Raw genomic sequence first — 20,445 nt, 5'->3', positions numbered from 1 at the left:
AATAAACATGAAAATGGCAGACTGAACTGCTTTTGTAAATGAAAAACCAAACCAAACCAAACCAAAACAAAACAAAACAAAAAATAACAAATGGGCCCAGAAATTGCCCCACACAAACAGATTTTTGCAACGACGGTGACACAGGGGAGCAGGGGCGATCTTTGCAGAGGAAGCCAGGACAAGTGGCCATCTGTACACTAAGAAAACCTAGATAAAGACCTTGTGTGTTTCACAAAAATTAACCCAAGGCAGGAGAAATACCTAGCGGATCCCAACATTGATGAGTTTCCTTACAGCACAGGAAGAAGATGATGAAAAAAACAATTAGCAAGTTGGACTTCATTAAAACTAAGTCTCTGGCCCAAACATGTTACAAAATAAAAAAGATAATTCATAACCCTCAAGAAAAAATTCTTATAAAAAATTTATCTTACAAAAGACTATTATGTAAAACACAGAAATCTCAAAATTCAACCAGAAAACACTCCTATTTTCCAAGTGGGAAACAGATCAAAACAGATATATCAAAGATTACGTAAAGGTGAAAAAATAGGCACATCAAAAGATGCCATCACCATATACAGCAGCCTCAGGCCACCCAAGAGCTACACAGTGAGACCCTGTCTCCAAACAAACAAATAAAACACTCTAAACACTGACAATATCAAATACTGGCAAAGATACGTGGTAACAGAAACTCTCATTGCCTTGGGAAAGGGAAGGGAAAAAGAAAAGCAAAAACTAACTTGGGCATAGCAGGTAACCTTGGCCACAGAAGTCTGTCCTTGAGCTCCAGAAACCACATCTGTGCCAGCAGAACACCAAGTCAAGATGGGACATGGCCCACCCAAAAGCTCGTGGGCCAGCCAGCCTGAAGCATCAAGCAGAAACAAGACACCTTGCCTCAAAAACAGGGTGAAAGGAGAAAACTGACTGCCCAAATTGACTGACCTCTGACCTCCATGTGTGCCATGGCATGGTGTGCCCCTTCATTGTTATGTCTATCAGACAACATGGAGTCATTTATATCATATTTAACCAAAACAAAGTCAAGGTTGCCCAGAGAGAAACCACTCAAGCTGTTTATGTCTTCCCCAGACTCAAGCCCAGTTCAAAACTACAAGACCAGGGCTGAACTCCAAAGTCCTCTTACCTAGAAACCACAGCAGCCTGCCAATCAGAACAGGGCAGATCTTGCAAGATGCTGGCTCCCTGCCAAAACCACTTATATAACATCTTCCTTTCCTAATAAAACCCCGAAATGGGAGATGGAGACAAAGCTGTCAGTAAAGTGCTTAGACCTGAGTTCAATCTCCAGAAGCCAGGTATGGGGGGGAAAGGAAGTCAGGTGTGGTGGTGTGGGGCGGGATTCAGGAAGTAGCGAAATGGAGGAAAGAGGATCGCTAGGGCTCCTGAAGAGTGACAGCTGAGGCTCCACATGCATGGAGTAGATGTGCGTGCACACACACACACACACATGCACACACGCATGCATGCACACACGCACACACACACACGCACACACACACACATCCTTCCAACCTTTTCCTTTCTTCTACAGTCATATCAGCCTCTGAGCTATACTCTGTATCCCAAATTGTTATTTTTTAATATTCCAAATAAACTCACTTGGAGTTTCATCATTATATATTTCATGTGGACACAACTTACTTACAACTTCAAAATACTCTGAGGTAACCAGTGACATCTTGGATACACAAACTACAGTAACATTATTTAACAGAATTGGGGGTTAAGGGCCTGGTTCATGCCAGACAAGCACTACTGAGCCGTATATCATCAGCTCTTTCCACTTTTTATTTTGAGACAGCCTCTCACTAAATTGCCCAGACGGGCCTTGAATTCATTTTGTAGCCCAGGCTGGTCTTGAAATTGCAATCCTCCTGCCTCGGCTTCCCAAGCAGCTGCAATCACAGGCCTGCATCACCAGACCTGGCTCATTCAACGGCACATTACTGAGCTAATGAGCCATCAAAATGAAGACTCTTCAGTACATACTACTAAACAAAGGAAGACAATCGGAACAGCTTTTAAACTATACAATTAGAAGGCAGAGATACCCTAGAAATAGTAACAGAGAAAGTTACAGATCAGTGGTGCTCATGCCTGTATAGGTGATGAGGGGTGATGGAGGGTTTCCAGGACAGGGAATGATGGGTAAGTGTCATTACACATCTGTTAGGACCTACAGAATGTAAAACACAAAGAATGAACACTGCTATAAACTATACACAGTTTTTTGAGATTAATTTTCCCCTTCCCTTTCCTCTCTCCAAGCCCTTCCATACAGCCCCTCCCTACTCTCCTTCAAATTCACAGCCTATGCATTCATTAGGTGTTACTGCACTCATATATATTTGTACACACACACATATTCCTAAAAATAACCTGTTCAGTCCATATAATGCTATATGTATGTTCTCAGAACTCACTGGCACTGCACTAATAATTGATGTGGCCGGGCGGTGGTGGCACACACCTTTAATCCCAGCACGTGGGAGGCAGAGGCAGATGGATCTCTGTGATTTTGAGGCCAGCTTGGTCTACAATGTGAGTTCCAGGACAGCTGTGGGTGTTGCACAGAGACACCCTGTCTCAAAAAACAAAAAAACAATTGCTGTGTTTGGGGAAGGCCACCTCTTGTGTCCCCAGCTTTCCTTAGCTGCCTGAAGTTCTTTGTGTAGGGTTGAGGCTTTTCTCTGTCCAGTTTAGCATGCCAAACTACAGACTTTTACTAATAATGTCCACACTGGCCTATTAGCTATAAGAAATCATTATTTATAATGGGAAGCTACTAGAAATTGAGGAATTGAAGGAACATATATGTACTTTGTGCTAGTATTTTCTGTAAACCTAAAATTGTTCGAAAAATAAAATCATTTTAAAAAGAAGAATGTAGTAATAAACAATATGAATGATAAACGTGTGGTTCAATTTGCACAAGTTAATTGCAAAAAAAGGTTGGTATTGGAAAAATACAAGGTAAGAATCAAGAGATTATCTAGTATTTAAGGAACAGTAGTATAAAAAAGTCATTCAAGTGGGGTTTCGCGTTTAAAGAATTGACCACAATCCCTTTTACATCAGAAAACACCATCCTACATTTCCCTAACCTCACCAGACATTTATGCAAAAAAAAGTCACACCGAAGGTTTTTCTTTCACAAAAATTATTCACTTATTTATTTGAGTGTGTGCATGCATGAATGCAAGCAGAGGGGGCTACTTGAACTTGTATAGCTTGGTTCTTTCCTTTCACCGTGTGGGTGTGAGGGATGGGACCAGGAGACTAGCACCCTTGCCTGCTAAGTCATCTCACCAGCTACCAGTCTTTCTTTAGCCAGGGAGAGTGGCTAGTGCCTCTCTGTGAGTCTCTGTGTCTGGGGTCTGTGAGTTCCAGGTTCATATGAGCTATAGAGACTCTTGTCTGGAGGAATGGGGAAAATAAAACAATAATCACACAGCAGCAGCAATGTAGCTCAGTGAGGAAAGGCATTTGCTGTCCACGCTGTCAGCATGGGGAGCTGAGTCCCATCCCTAGGAGACTGACTAACCACACATTGTCCTCTGTCCTCCACACTCTGGCTGGGGCAAGTCTCCACCCCATTCAAAACACGTCAGTGTGGGAAAGGGAAAGAATACATATAAGAAAAGCATAGCAAGATGGCATGGTGGGACACACTTGAGGGGCTGAGGCAGACGGATGAAGAACTCAAGGACACGGTGAGAACATAGCAAGATCCTGTGTCAGCAAGCATTAAAGGGGGCAGGAGCCAGGACTTGGTGGTTCAGATCACCAGCCGCTCTGGCAGAGGTTTGGTTCCCACCACCCCGCGATTGCTCGTTACTGTTTCTGACTCCAGTTCAAAGAAATAACATCCCTGCTTCTGGCCTCCATGGTTGCTGCGTGGCTGTGGTAGAAATATATGTACATAGATAAGTCACTCATACACATAAAATAATTTTTTAGAAAGCCTAATGACATTTTCCTTTTTTATTTTAAATTTGAAACAGGGTCTCATGCATCCTAGGCTGGCCTAGAACTTGGTATGTAGTCAAAAGATGACCTTCAACTTTTGAACCACTCAGCTTTACCCCTACTACCTCAGATTACAGGCAGGCAGCACCACACCCAGCTCTTCTAGTGGTGGAGGTGCAGGGCTTCCTGCATGCTCGGCAAACACCTCTCAGCTGAACACATCTCCAGGCCTCATAATGAGAGTCTTTATACCAAAAGCTCTGAACACCGAGGAACAAATTCACTTTGTGGAAAATACGGCAAATTGGCATATAACTCTAAAAATATTTATGTGCAGCAATTTGGAAATTCAAATAGAAAAATAAACAGCAGATACTAGACCTATGGCAAGCTACCATAAGATCCGGCCCTCGGTCCTAGCAGTATTTCACCCCCACAAGTAGGTCTATAACAATTCTGCTAAGTTTCTTCTGCAAACGTAAAATCTGAAATCAAAGCAAGAGACCGCTAGGCTCTTGCACTTCTCAAACGTACTCCAGCAGTGATGAGGCTAATGGAGGGAACACAATCTTCCTGTACTACCACTATATATATATATATCATCCCAGTCTCTGCTTCATGATAAAAACAAGTACTCACTCAAAACGAAACTTGGTGAATTAAAACACACACACACACACACACACACACACTTCGGCAATTACATAAATTAGAACTCAGAGCAGTTAGTAAACTCCATCCCAACACCATCTACAGCCATGGTGTACTCTGTACTAGCATATCAACCAGTTAATGGGAGCTGGCTCTGCCACACAAAGCAACGTGGCTCATGTGTACCCAGGGCCGCCAGCCCTAAGACAGCCCAAATGGCTCTCCGCTTGGCTAACTATGTGCTCCTGACGCCTGGGTCTCATTTCCCTCTCTCCCATTTGTTATTTCCCTTTGGGTCTTTCCTTCCCTCTTCACTCCCTCCTTCTTTCTAGTTTCATAGTTTGGCTTTTTGAGAGAGAGTCTCACTCTGTAGCTCAGGTTGTCCTCGAACTCACAGAAACCTGCCTCAAGCCTCCTTGGTACTGGGGTTACAGGCCCCAGCTACAAGGCCTAGCTCTACCTTTTCTCGTCTTTTACAATCCTGTACAATAAGTAAAAAAAATTTTGGTGAAGAACAGGTTCTTGGTGTGACCTTCTGCCAAGCACTGCCAGAAACCAGAAACAACAGAACAAAACAAACCTCCTTTTTTTTTTTTTTCCCAATTATTATGAACTGGAATGGAGCTCTTGTAAGAACACTAGACGAGTGTTCAGCAATGGTAAGACCCACGATCAAGAGTCATTCATTGCACACGTGTGCACTGTCACACACTCACATACATGTTTATAAGGATCTGCCGGTCACACTGCACACTGAAGTTTAGGTCCCAGGATGCTGTGCAGAATTGCCCAACCTTCTGACATGGCTACGGGATGCTGTCATCTACAAAGTTCACACCTGAGTACAGCGCTAACAAACAGTTAACAAATCATACACACACATACAATCTCACAAGGTTTTAAGTAGTTGATTGGTTTTGTGGTGGGACACATTCATAGTTATCTCTGTGTGCATGAAGTCTGCGGACAGGCTGAACACGTCTTGGGGTAAGGAAAAAAAAGACTATTTGTGTGAAAGCATCTAAGCATACTCTCTTTGAAGTGAAGCAAGAGGCTGGAGACGGCTTAGCAGTTAGGATGCTTGCTGTGTACAATCACGAGAACCACACTTGAGGTCCTGCCACACACATAACACCCCAGGCATATTGTGAGTGCCTTGAACCCCAGGTTCAGGGTAGGTGGGAAACAGGAGGATAGCTGGAGTTAGCTGGCTTCTAGCCTAGTCAGGGAAATATACGCTCAAGGTTTAGGGAGAGATGCGGCTTCAAAGGCACAAGTGCAAAGAAACAGAGGAGGACACTGAAGGCCTCCTTCTGCTGCACGCATATATGATATGCACGCACACCCACACTCACATCCATGTGCACGGGCACATACACTCAGGCATACACACACAAGTAAGTTTAAAATGTAAGGGCCAACGGGATGGCTCAGTGGGTAAAGGCCTGAGTTTAGTTGGCAGAGCCCACATAAAAGTGAAGGGGAGAACTGTTCCACAGAGCCATCCTCTGACCTCCACGTGCATACCATAGCACGCAAGCACCACACCTACATACATCTAATATACACAAATAATAATAATAATTAAATAAAGCAAATCTTATCATTTTAGGGGCAAAAGTTTAATTCCATATTTGTTAAAGAAAACCAAGTGATATCAAACTTTTAAGGGCAAAAGAAGCTGTACAAAGTTGTTATGGAAACATGCAACATCCAAAATACATCCCTAAAAGGAACGTCTTGGCCTTCTAAGCTTTGATTGAGATGAAACCATACTTAAAGTTTATATGATACTCTCGGCATAGGGCAAGCTACTTCCCTCAAACACACACACACACACACACACACAGAGAGAGAGAGAGAGAGAGAGAGAGAGAGAGAGAGAGAGAGAGAGAGAGAGAGAGAGAGAGAGACACGTGCACAGCACACATGCACAACTACTATGAATTTTATGTAACTAATAACAGCAATTCTCAATGAATGTGCAAAAATCAACTGAAAATACGTCTAGATGGAAACCATGGGCAGACAGGAAGCTAACTGCCCATCTGTTATTTTACATGCTTACATGCTGTGGATCCAGATGATTTATCTCTGGTGCTTAGCTCCTGACATGAAATCTCTCATATTACAACCACTACTAATAAAATAAAAATGACATGGTGGAACATTTCCTCTCCAGCCTCAACCAGCAAAACCATGAAGATCAAAGTGTCTTAAAAACCTCCACCATGAGCATGAGTATGTGTGGACATGTGGTGTATATATGTGTGTGTCAGAGAGAGAGAGAGAGAGAGAGAGAGAGAGAGAGAGACAGAGAGACAGAGACAGAGAGAGACAGAGAGAGACAGAGCGACAGAGACAGAGACAGACAGACACAGACAGACTGAAGGTTAGAGAGTACCATAGAGAGCAGTACTCAAATCTCCTCCCATAAGCACACTAGTCATTTGGGAATGACAAGTCCCAAGTTATCCACTGTCACACTATTGGGGGCGGAGACTAGGAGATGACAGTATGGGGTTCAAATCTGGAGTCTTGAGCATACTACACGCACAATGTAATTATTAAAAGTTCATCAGTAAGTGATGTTTAAAATGTAGCATAGTCATGCACTGGAATACTCTGCCTATATTAAAAGGGAAGCTCACAATATAAAAATAGCTTTAGGAAATATGACTAAATAAAGCAGACCAGTATGTATAACAAGCTAGCTATACAATGTTACAGATATCATATATGCTTGATGTGGGAAGTCCTTTTGTATATGTGTTGTTTTTATTGGTTAATGAATAAAGAAGCGGCTTTGGCCTATGATACGGCAGAGTAGAGCTAGGCGGGGGGGTGGGGGGGTAGGGAGGACTGAATGTTGGGAGAAAAAAGGCAGAGTCAGGGAGACGCCATGGAGCTGCCACCAGAGGAGACAGATAGTGAAGCATTGCTGGTAGGCCACGACCTCATGGTGATGCACGGATTAATAGAAATGGGTTGATTTAAGATATAAGTTATTTAGAAATACGTTTAAGCTAAAAGGCCAAGCAGTGCTATAATTAATATAATTTCAGAGTGATTATTTGGGTCTGAGCAGCCGGGAAACAAATGAGCTGTCTCCCCCAACAAATTGGCACCCAAAAGAAGGGAGATACATGTCTATGACAATATACATAAGAAAGACATAAAAATAACTAATAAAATCTTACATGGAATAGGAAAAAGCATGTCCAAATCACATATGTGATGAGTTTGTATCTAAAACAAACATCATAGAACACAATTTTAAAAATAAGAGTTAATAGACATTTCTCCAAAGACCATACACAAATGCCCAGTAAGATTACAGAAACATTAGCATAATTCATCAATAGAGGAAAGAAAAAGCCACAGACACCTACTTGACATGCCAGGTCCCCTTCATGTCTTGATGGCTGTACTGATGCCAAAACTAAATTGGCTGACTGTTCTTCCTTCTCCCTCTCTTAGAAAAAATTCTGTGTGCATGCATGTGTGCATGTGTATGTGCGTGTGTGCGCACACGTGCGTGATGTGGGGTACTCACATGCCACTGAGCACAAGGGCACAACTTCGTTCTCTCCTACAGCCTTTACATGTGCCTCAGGGCTCAACTCAGGAGGTCAGGTCTGTCCAGCAAGCGCTGTCTGTATCTGGTGGGTCACTTCACCACCCTCCCGCCTTCTGTTAACTGTGCCTGAATGTGCCACTTTATTTTCCAAGGTGCTGTTCAGCAATGTCACAAACTCACATTGTCATAAACCACATCCTAGAACTTTATTCATCTTGCAGATATGTAAATAATCCTGCTTGTCCCTCCTGCCCCACTGTCTCTTCAACCACTAACTTGGATTAGCAAGTCCTCTTGACTCTTTCTCAGCAATGCCATAGCAAACATAACACTAAGTGGTCCAAGGAATTTAAAAGCCATAAGAAACGAGCTGCATAGTGAGTGTGAACAATCTCCAAGTTTTTCATAATAAATCATTAGGCCGTCAACAAAAAGGACAGGCACATCAATGCAAGAGCAACTACCGGAAGTTCCTTCGCATGCACCCCCTGCACACGGTGTCTTAATGGGGTGGCTACCACTGTGATGAAGCCCCATGAGCAAATGCAACTTGGAGAGAAAAGGTGTATTTTGTTTATGCTTCCACTTCACAGTTCATCCTCTAAGGCCGTTAGCGCAGGAACCTGGGGAGGCAAGAGCTGATGAAGGGGTCATGGAGAGGTGCTGCTTGCTGGCTTGTTCCTCATGGCTTGCTCAGCCTGCTTTCTTATACCAGCCCACGATGGCACCACCCATAGGGGCTGGACCCATCCATATCAATCACTAACTGAGGAAAGGCCCACAGGTTTAACTACAGCCTGATCTTACAGAGGGATTTTCTCAACTGAGGTTCCCTCCTCTCCAATGACATAAAAACTAGTCCTGGCTGGCCTAGAATTCTCAATGTAGACCAGGATGGCCTCAAACTCAGAGTTCTACTTGTCTCTGCCTCCAAAGTGTTGGGCTCAAAAGCGCACACCACCGTACTCAGCAAGAAAGATTTTTCCTTACGCGCATGTGTGTGAGCATGCTCAATGTGTACTGACGCCTGGAGGGCAGAAGAAGCCAGGAGATGCCCTGGAGCTGGACACACAGCAGTCGTGAGCTGACCAACATGGGTGCTAGATTTGTTGTTGTTGCTTTTGAGACAAGGTTTCTCTGTGAAACAGTCTGACTATATACTGGAACTTACTCTGTAGACCAGGTTGGCCTCAAACTCAAAGAGGTCTGCCTGCCTCTGCCTCTGGAATTAAAAGCATGTGCTACCACCACCCAGTGCAGCAAGCATTCTTAACTGCTGAGTCATTTCTCCAGCCTTAACCATTAATTCTTGACGGTCTATTTTTCTACCTTTTATAATACCAATGTTACTTCTGTCTGCCACATTCAGCAGAACAAAATTAATATACATCTCTTATGAGCCTCTTGAAAATTTCATAAAGAGTATCCACATTTTCTCAAATGTCCTTTCCCTATCCTACAGACTCCCAGTTTTGGGGAATTCTTTGTACAGTAAGGCCAGAGATCTTCATTACTACACTGGCTATGAACTTAGGCCTCGATGACCAGGCTTTACCAGAACAGGGAATTCAGAAATGAACTTGGTTTCACAACTGTTACACTTTTGATCTCTTTAGGGGCAGGGTTTAGACGGAAGAAGTAGATCATGGGGGGAGGGTTATCTCCGAAGGACCTGTATCTGAAGAAATTTAAATTTCTTTTAAAATTATTATTATGTATTTCATGTATAGGGATATTTTGCCCACATGTATGTCTGTGCATTGCATGTCTGTCCGGTACCCAGAAAAGACAGAAGAGGGTGTTGCATCTCCTGGAACTGGAGTTACAGATGGTTGTGAACCACAGGTGCATTCTGGGAACTGAATATGGGTCCTCTGGAAGTCAGTCCTCTGTCCCACAAAGGGGATATCTTGTTGCCAGGCCCTTCCCCTTGGCCTCCCTGCTTCCTGCATAAATAAAGAGATCCTCTCTCCTCTGCCATGCGCTTCCACCAACACGTCCTGTCCCACCACAATGTGCCCAGTGACAACAGGCTTGAGCCCTCTGAAACCACGGGCCCAAAAAAAGCCTTCCTCTTTGGCTTTTTCAAGTATTCTGTCACAGCAAGGAACTGGTTTAACACAATGACTATGGTCTGATGTGGGCACAGAATGGGATAAGCAGTTTACAAGTCTATGGGCATGATTAAATTACTGACTCTCACGGAATACCCCATCAACTGAAGGCCAACATGACTGGATTAACCCGCCCAACACAAGCTCAGTATCTGTCACAAGGTCCTGGAAGACACTCTTCACATCTCAGAGGAGCCCCTACTAATGCAGGACCGAGAAGCAGGTCGTTTCACAGTTTGCTGTCTCTCTTCGCATACTTACAATCTTGCTTCACTCAACTACTGCTTACTTTGGGGCTGGAGGGAAAGCTCGGTGGTTAGGAACACTTGCAGCTCTTCCAGGGACCCCAGTTCAGTTCCCAGCACCTATTTCAGGTGGTTTACAACCGTCTATAACTCTAGACCCTGGGGATCTGACACCTCTCGCCTCCAGAGGCACCTGCACTCATGGGCACATACCCACAAGCAGATACGCAACTACATACAATTTTTTAAAAATAATAAACTGTTTTTTAAAGCACTATATTTTTTAACTCTGGTTCTTAACTCTACTGGTAATCTCAGCTATCAGCTCATCACGTCTACTCCGCTCACTCCCATATTCTAAAACCACCACTTACAACACACAGCTTCACTGCGACACTAGAAGTTATTCTGCCTGGAGCTGTCTACTACTGGCCACTGAATAAAGCCTGCGGGCATTTAATAAGCTTTTCCCCCTTGGAGCCAATAACATAAGGGCGACTGCATAATTTCCAACCCTATATAGTATGTCATTATTATATAATGCGTATTAGACATAGCTACTACAATATATAATGCACAAGACATACATGCAGTCTTCGTGAGTGCATCTGTGTGCGAGGGCTTGCCCTCACTAAAGCAGCTGAACTTCTCTCTTGTGTCTCTCCAGCAAAGGAAACAGCTCTTCAATAAGTGAATAAAGCCAGGCAACACACAGCAAGGGCGTGAATAATGACAGCACCTGGACCTACCAACAGCGCACCCCAGTAGACAGAGCATTCTGGGAGAAAACAAATGCCTACTTCATTTGCATACTTCTAATTAATAAAGTAAGTGCAGAGCTACCACAGTTCCTACAACTGGTAACACCGAGTCTTGGATTCCCAGTGTCTAGGAGGAAAAAAAAATCCTCACATATTAACTGCCACCCGTTCGTGAACGTGAGGGTTTTGGTGGGGACAGGAACAGCTCACTCAATTCCACTAGGAAAACTGCCAGCCAAGCAGAGCAGAGCTTGCATGTAGGTTAGGAAGAAGTTAGCGAGGGCCATGATGGCTGCAAGAAATCTGAGAACAATTAATTCTCTTGAGAAGCAGCATTCAAAGTCTGCATGAATTGGTTAAGAAGTGTTGTAGACTGAGTGCTTTCACTTTTCCAGGAGACTTTGTTAAAGATACTGTGAAGACATCAGCACTGCATAGACCGTCAAAGATCAGTTTCAGCCTGCACATCACACAGCCAAGCCCGGTAATACCATTATTTAAATCACCCACTCAACATGGTGTTTCTTTCAAGACAGCAGCATCCAAATCAGTTTGACACGTTTAAACCAAGCAGTGATTGCTTGCCTAAATTATAGGAGGGTAGACACAAAAAATTTAATTAAGTTCAACTTTTCAGCAGCATAAAATCTTGTCTAACTGTTTTCAGGCAGGCATGGTGGTACACCTGTAATTCCAGCCCTCAGGGGGCTGAGGAAAGAGGATTGGTACAAGTTTGAGGCCATCCTCATGTACAGAGAGAGAGCTTGTCTTGAAGAAAGAAAACAGAAAGGGAACCAGACAGAGCCACTCTTACAGAGCAAGGTGTAGTCCAAATATGAGTTACCTTCTGAGTTGCAGCAAAGCACATGGAACCAACTGCTTGTCTACCACCCACAGCCGGTTGGGCAGAGCCAGACCCAGAACAGAGGCTGGTTTTGAAACACATCATAGTGGGTGTAACCTGGGCATTCATGGGTTTTACAGGAGGAATGGGATCAGAGATGGCAGATTTATGAAGAAATATGGAACAATAAAAAAGGGAGAATGATGGCCGGCACAAAGGTTCTGAAGATCAACAAAGCCTGGAATGCACTGAAATTAGAGTCTGAGGTGACAAGTCAATTCATGCAGGAGATACAGCAGCTGCAGGGTGATGACGGGGGCCTCAATGTGTCAATACTACACTCGATGACAGGAGGCACAAACTATGAAGGAAAGAGATAACCCAGGCGGCAAAGACCGAAGGCCGCCTAGAGGCCAGGAGGGCAGATGGACTGCAGAGAGAATGCTGGCACTGGTCAGAGAGTGCAGAACCAAGATGACAAGGTGACAAGATAGAGCAATGGTTAAGGGGCTGGATGACTCCCCAAGGACCTGGACACAGTAGCCTCAGGGACCTTTGCCTCCACCATGCAGCTGGAGAGCAATGCCACAGTAAGACAAAGGAAAGAGCACATAAAAAAATACTGAGACATCTCAAACATAGGGAGGGGACAGTGCCATGCGAGGGGGAGGGTGAGCACTACCCCTGGGGTGGAGGGGGCATGCACTGACAAGCCTGGAGTGCTGAGAGTACCCCAGAATGTCAGCTGGGGCACACGCTCTACATCCTTCCAGTTTCCCCAAAGTTCAGCAACAACTGGAACCAAATGGTTTCTCATCCTCAGAGTGGCGAGTCAGGTGACGATTAGGACTCCCTATCATATCTATGAGTTTCTCCCCTCGTATTTGCTTGAAACTGAAATTCAACTGCTGGCAAGACAGGCTAAAAAGGGTTCATATTTCAACTTATAATTAAAGTCCAATTTCCAAAGTGTCTTTTTCACTAGAATTATTAAAATGCCTCTAAACTGATACGCTGCACTTTTAGCTCCTTTGTATCTCTGGTTGCCAAAAAGAGCTTTAAAAACTAAGATCTCAATGACCTGGGAAATGTTTAGAATATGCAAATCATCTAAAAACTTGAGAAGATTCCCAGTATGTCAGCAGACTGAGGTCATGGTACATTCTCCATTCATTAAGTTTTACTACTATCATTAATCCACAATTATTATGTCAATGAGTGGATCTGTGACTTCTTTTAAAAATATTTATTTGTTTGTTTGCTTGTTTGCTTATTGTATGGGATGCTACAGCACATATGGACATCAGAGGACAAACTGGGGGCATCAATTCTCTGCTTTCATCGTGGCAGCCTTAGAGCCTATCTTACGGTGGTGAGTGCGCTTATCCACTGAGTCATCTCGTCCCCACCCCACTCTTCCTTCTCTTTTGAGACAGGATCTCATGTAGTCAAGAGTGGCCTTGAACCCCCATGTAGTCAAGCACGAACTATGACAACTACTTCAAGACAACATTCAAGACATTCTATGTGTATATCTCTTTCCAGAGTTTACGTATGAAAAAATAACAGAGGAGGGGGAAGGAAAGAGGGTTATAGCTGAATGATTATCTAGGAGTTGACAGATCTTAAGGTTGGATTAGAAGCACAATTTTATATATATATATATATATATATATATATATACACATATATGTATATATAAAACTTTTCATAGTAAAGATATTTTAAAACATTATCTATAAACCTAAGAAACTCAAGCAAATATAAAAGTCAGAATCATGATATAAAAGCAATATAATCTTTAAGACTAGACTTTGAATGAAAATATAGCATGCTAAAAATGAAGAATCCATGTTTCTGTGTAATTTCACAGATGTCATTTTTTCTCAAAAGAAATCTCGATAACTATGAAAGATTCTACAAAGATAGATGTTCCAACTCTGATAGAAGTTTTCTTCAGAGTCTGTAGTATGCCAAAAAAGTCTGTGATATTATTTTATTATTATTTATTTATTTGGTTTTTCGAGCAGGGTTTCTCTGTAGCTTTGGAGTCTGTCCCGGAACTAGCTCTTGTAGACCAAGCTGGCCTTGAACTCACAGAGATCCTCCCGCCTCTGCCTCCCGAGTGCTGGGATTAAAGGCGTGCACCACCACCACCTGGCTGAAATCTGTGATGTTAAAGTAAGAGAAGAACAGATAAAATTCACCGAATCTCCTGAGAACACAGTAAGCGGTGGCAGGGTTGGTTCTGGCCCGAGGAAGCAGCACACCCTTTCGAGCTCAGCACAGGAACCACAGGCCACTTTACTTTTCATCTTTCTTTACCTTCTCCCCAGGTACCCCCCCTCCACTTTGAGAACCAACATTTATCAAGCACAGTATCAACAAGCAGGGACTCCGGGGGAAACACATTAAACAATGATCGCTTTATACACAGAACACAAGCTCCAAAACAAACAAAAAAACCTACCTCAGCATACACAAGTTCTCCTCTGCTGTCCTAATGTAAACCACTTAAAGCACATACACCGCATCTAGCAGTTAATAGAAACTGCATCTGTAAGGAATATTTTCTATTTGGCTGAACAACAGACACGGGGAACACGTCAGTGAATTTAAAGTTACACATTATGGAAAAGGTTTACTGGGCATCAGCCTGTAACAGACACTTAAGCACAGGTTTGAAAAGCTCATCTCTAAATCAGCTTCCTGAAACTCGGGTTGCATTTTCCCCCAAAGCAATTTAACAAAGGACAGTGAGGCCAGCATGTGGTCCCCCTACAAAATACAGGTGTTATTGGGCCTATTTTGAAAGGCAGCAGTAGCAGGGCATGGTGGCTCTCGCCTAAAATCCTAGGGTTCAGGAGGAGGATCAGAGAAGCTCAGGGCCCATCTGGGCTGTAGTGCTGACCAAGCACATTTGTAAAGTTACACCCGCAGCCTCAGCTACTGAGGAAGCTGAGTCAGAAACCTCGCAAGCAGGCGGATCCCAGGTTCAAGACCTGTCTGGGCTACGTGAGTACAAGGCGCCCCTAGTCAACTTAGTGAGACTGCCTCAGTAAAAAAATAAAAAAAGAAAGGAATATTATGGTTTTGGGAGAGAGTTTGCCTAGCACAGGTCTTGGGTTAAATTCCTAATACTGAAAAGAAAGTGGGGGGTGCTGGAGAGATGGATTAGCAGTTACAAACACTTGCTGCTCTTCCAGAGAACCCAGGTTCAATTCCTGGCACACAAACTGCAGTTCACAACCACTTGTAACTTCAGTTCCATGGGGTTCTGATGACCTCTTCTGGCCTCCGTGGGCACTGCACACATGTGGTAGGGTCACAGAGATAAGCAGGCAAAACCCCACACATCAAAAAACAAAACGACTAAACAAGGCATCTTCGAGCCAGGCGTGATGTCAAATACTCCAAACCCTAGTACTTGGGAAGGTGAAGGAAGACGGCTACGGCATGAGGCCAGCCTAGAGGACCCTGTAAGACCCAGTCTCAAAGGACAACGTGGAAAGGGACTGTAGAAGCTTCTGGAAGGCTGCTCCTACTGAGCTGACAGTGAATCACAGTATCTGTCAGTCTGTTTCCAGAAAGATGGTTTGAAGAACTATGAAGCTTTTTTGAAACCATTTTAACATGCATTTTTAATGTTTAAAAAACTCAAGGAAAGATTACAAGCTCCCTTTGTGGCCCTTAGCTCCATCTGAGGACATGAACAGTCTCCCCTCTCTAGATGCAGACAGGGACACTGAGCAGGCTGCAGAAAAGCCACAGGTGTCCCTCTGCGGACACCACTGGCAGTCAAGACACCATGTCTACAAACAGAGAGGCCATAACCGGGTCCTACACACAAGATTTCAGTACTTTGAAGATTTTTGGGCCACAAAATTGTTTGCATGGATACTGCAGAAAAGGTATAAAAAACATCACAAAGGCAAAATAATCTAATTGGGCATGCATCATTTTCTCCTATGCTTATGCAGTTGAGAGAATGCTTAGGGAATCAGTGTTTCCATAAACAAGATAGCTTACCATCCAGTCCCAACACTTTCATTTGGTTTTACTTTTTGAGACAGGGTCTTATGTACCCCAGGCTGGCTTTAAATTCACTATGTATACAAGGATGGCCTTAAACCCCTGGTCCTCCACCCTCCCTCCCTGCCTCCCAGCACTGGGATTATAAGGATTTATAGCCAACACTCCCAGTTTCTGTGGTTCTAGAGAATCAAACCCAAGGCTCCATGTCTAGCAGGCAAGCATTCTACCCCATGTAGACCCCCAGCCCTATAGCTGCTTTTAAAAACAGAGTTCTAAGTCTACGTTCCAATTTTGCAGTTCTGTCATTCTAAAGTTTTAGACACAATTTTATTACACCCAGACCCAGAAGCCTGACACGACTCTCCACAGTGCACTGTGGAGTCACAGAGATCTCAGGGGTCTGCCTCCCGCCAGTCTCAAAACCTGCCTGCAGAGGCTTGTTACACTTGCCTGCATACGTGTTGGCCTTATTCAGGAGGTCTGTGCATGCGTGCATGTCAGCAAAAGCCCGGATTCCTAAGCAGTTGACAGGGTGAAGCTGGGATTCTAAAAATTCGCAGCATGTCTTCTTCACGTCCTGTAACTGCAGCAGGCCAGCTGCGGGGAGGAGGACCTGCAACACACAAGCAGACACTCAGGTGACAGCGGGCAGCATCCCCTCCCCGCCCCTTCTCTAGGAGGCAGGCCCAGCCGCAGACTGTAGCCACACAGTCCATACAAAGGCAAATGACAGTGGAAACCATGGCGATCTCTCACGTTCTCCGTCATTTCCACAGGCTCTTTCACAGGTTGCCGCCACATCCGAGATATCACACAGGATTCTGTTAATGGCTCGTTTGAACACATAAGACGTTCATTTAAGTCTGAATGTCACCTGTTGGCGTGTACATATGTGATAGGTATGAGGGTTGGGTGGGCCACAGCATCTGTGCGGAGGTAGAAGGGCCAACTGTAGAGTCCACTACCTCCTTCCACCTTGCCATGGATTCCAGGGACTGAATTTAAGCTGCGGGGCTTGCCAGGCAAGCGTCTTTATGCGCTGAGCCATCTCCCCATCTTCGCTGAGATTTTTAAAACCCAGATTATTAGGATGCTAGGGGGTGCTATGGCACAACAAAAGTGCTTCTGTTCCCTTAGTGCAAGCCACTGACTTTGGGATTGGTGGAGACGGGGTGGACCCGGCGAGATACATAGCACAAGAAAACTGCATTTCACAGAAGGCTCAAAGTTCTACAGTTTGACTAATATAACAATCTGCTTTCCCTGGGTGGCAGGGCTTGGGGTGGACATGCATCAAACAATTTTGAATTCAACACAAGTCTGAAGCTACAAGCAGACAATTTCTCTAGAATATAACATGTAAGCTAAGAAATAATGCATAGAAGGTAATATATATGCTATGAAATAATGCATAAAAGCCAACTGCCTCATAGTTTTTAAGTGTGTCTTTGTGTTTAAATAACTCCAAGTAATTTAACATTAATCGCAGGTTATTCTGGGGAACCTAAGTATAATTATCACCATAAACACTACCACCATCACTTCAACTTCTTCCAAATGGATCAGTAATGGGAACACTGTTCTCTGTATATGAATTAGGATGTTGCCATGTTAAAAACCACATTTGAAAGTCAAATTAGGGAGAAAAAAAAGCATTTAAAAAGTGGTGAAATTCCTGCTGTTCTTATAAAGGCCACCTACCTCCCCTGTCCCCCAAATCAACTGTTAGAATAACAGTTCATTTTAAAAGAGACTACATTAGCATGAAAAATAACCTTCCAAGTTTCTGTGGGGGTTACTTTTGAAAGGCTGGGATGTAGCTCAATGGTAGAGTGTGTGCAAATTTAAAAAAAAATTATTACCTTAATATGCACTATACTGCAACCCAAAGACAAAAAGTCCTCATAGTTATCTCTTATGATTTTCCCAGGTTTAGGTAATCAATAAGACTTAAATTTGCAGAAGAAAGACATGTTTCTTATGGGGGGATAACAAGCTACCCTTACTTCCATACATGAAGCACTGAGGCTATCACTCTGGGATATGGAGGTTGTATGTGTGCATGTATATACATGTTATACACAGCAAGTAGCAACTAACAGGCGTGAAGACTAAGAGGGTTAATTGTGATTTAACCCGAGTCTATTAACTACCATCAGAAAGAACATGTAGAGATCACAGAAGAAAAGCAGCATGTAAATAACACGTATGTAAATAACAGGTAGATAAGGTGGGGGCAGCCAACCCTTTTGCATGATGTGCGAGTGTAGTTCGCTACATTATGAGAAAGTCTCTCCACGGAAGGCTTTAATTTGTGGATCACGTTCACACTGGAAGGATTTTCTAGGCTGGTATAATTGTGCTCTGAAGCAAAGTAAAGTACTCTCCAAGACATTTAACAACACAGCCATTTAATTCGGCAAACACATAGTGTAGAAAGTGGTCTTCGGAGCAATATTCACTCTTTGGAATTTATGCAAATAAACAGCAATGATCACCCATCTAATCAGCGTTTCCCCAGCCAGGACGCCGAGCTCTTCAGTAGGTTCCCCGGGAGTGATAACTCAGCGGACCGGATGCGAAGGACAAGGTGGCCTTCGCACACTACTGGTGGGGGTACAGATGGGTGAACTCACATGAAGAACATTTTGTTTATTTCAACCCAAACTGCCAAGGCCTATCTCCTCTGACTCAGCAACTGACTCACTATCATGTGCACAGCCCCCCTCTTCAGTGTTACTGTGGAAGCTGGCGGTGGGGGCCTCACCACACAGAGACTGCTTAAATGACTGTCACCATCCAGTCAATGGAACACCTTACAGTCATGAAAAGGAACAAAAGACTAGACAAACAACATTGTCTACAATATATTCTCAGGTGAAATAATTTCAACAAACAGTGTGTGTGTGTGTGTGTGTGTGTGTATTCTAACAGACATACCCATTCACACATGTGTATAACAATCCAAAACAGCTAGTGCAGGCTTTAAAAGTTTTTAAAGATGTGTGTGTGTGTGTTTGTGTGTGTGTGTGTGCGCGCGCGCGCGCACGCGTGCGTGTGCACTTGTGCATATGTTCAGTGGCCACAAGAGGGTGTCATCAGGTGTCCTCCTCTTTCTCAGCCTATTACTTTTGAGTTAGAGCTCTTCTTAAATCAGGGGATCTCCCTTTCTTGGTTAATCTAGATGCTATCACACCTCGGCAATGGTGTCTCTGCCACTCCCTTTGGGGTGGCAGACACACTGGACACACTGGATGTCTGGTGGCAGACACACTAGATGTCTGGCTTGTTACACGGATCCTGGAATCTGAACTCCCAACCTCATGAAAGCACAACAGGCCCTTGTTAACTGCCGAGCCTGCTCTCCAGCCCCTCACATTTTTATTTCTTCTGTTTTACTGATTTTAATTTAATCATTAGGAAGTCCAGAGCTAGCTTATCAGAATAACAAAATTCATTAAAATTTTAGACATACAAGTCTGCACACGTGCTTGAGAGCAGAGGTACAAAGGTCTTTTGAGGAGGGATTTACCTAGATTTTTTTATTTTTTCAATGGATAGAGCAATGAGTTCATTGTTTTCAGGCTTGGTAAATATATGTTAAACGTATGAGTCAACGATATAAAACATTTATTACTATTTTTATCTTGCTAGTAAATTCTTCAAAACTGCCTTAGTTTTGCGATGTAATTTTACTAGGACCAAACTGAAATAACTCATAATTATGTAATTAGTTACATACAGCCTCAAAACAAACAAACAATTCCTATCCCAGTTCATTAACATGACATCTGGTGACCAAATAACTCATGATGCCACCAGGTAACTACCTAGCTTTGAAACAGTGAAACAGCTTGTTAAAAACAAAACAAAATGAGCCACACCCCGGTACCAGAATCACTCAGTTCACTGACAGCCTGTGGTTGTGAATGTTTGGATCTAATCAATCAAGCTTCCCGTTCTTCTCAGGAAGAACCCAAACTCCAGTGAGGCTGGAGAATGTCTAAGTCATATGGCCATGCCATGGCAAGCCGGGATAGGACACAGCTGACCAGCTCCTTAGCACACCATTCCAACACCCTCAGGACCATCTCTAGGTACGGATGTAAACATTTGCATAATTTCTCAATATCCCATACTATCCTTTTGTCACAGTGCTAAACACAATCGCTTCAGTAAAATCACTCCTAGTAGATTCCATGATGGAGTACCAAGG

General features: G+C 43.6%; 1 protein-coding gene across 2 annotated transcripts in view; it reads right to left on the bottom strand.

The window, feature by feature from the left end:
• Klhl2 (kelch like family member 2) overlaps positions 1-20,445 on the bottom strand; it is a 109,558-nt gene that overhangs the window by 25,251 nt on the left and 63,862 nt on the right. For both annotated transcript variants that reach the window (XM_038326990.2, XM_038326991.2), the window contains one exon: positions 16,680-16,842. In XM_038326990.2, the coding sequence (XP_038182918.1) occupies positions 16,680-16,842 (163 nt within the window). The remainder of the gene's footprint in view (positions 1-16,679; positions 16,843-20,445) is intronic.

The sequence above is a fragment of the Arvicola amphibius genome, chromosome 4 (assembly GCF_903992535.2).
Source record: "Arvicola amphibius chromosome 4, mArvAmp1.2, whole genome shotgun sequence".
NCBI lineage: Eukaryota > Metazoa > Chordata > Mammalia > Rodentia > Cricetidae > Arvicola > Arvicola amphibius.
This window is presented reverse-complemented; position numbering and strand designations above follow the sequence as displayed.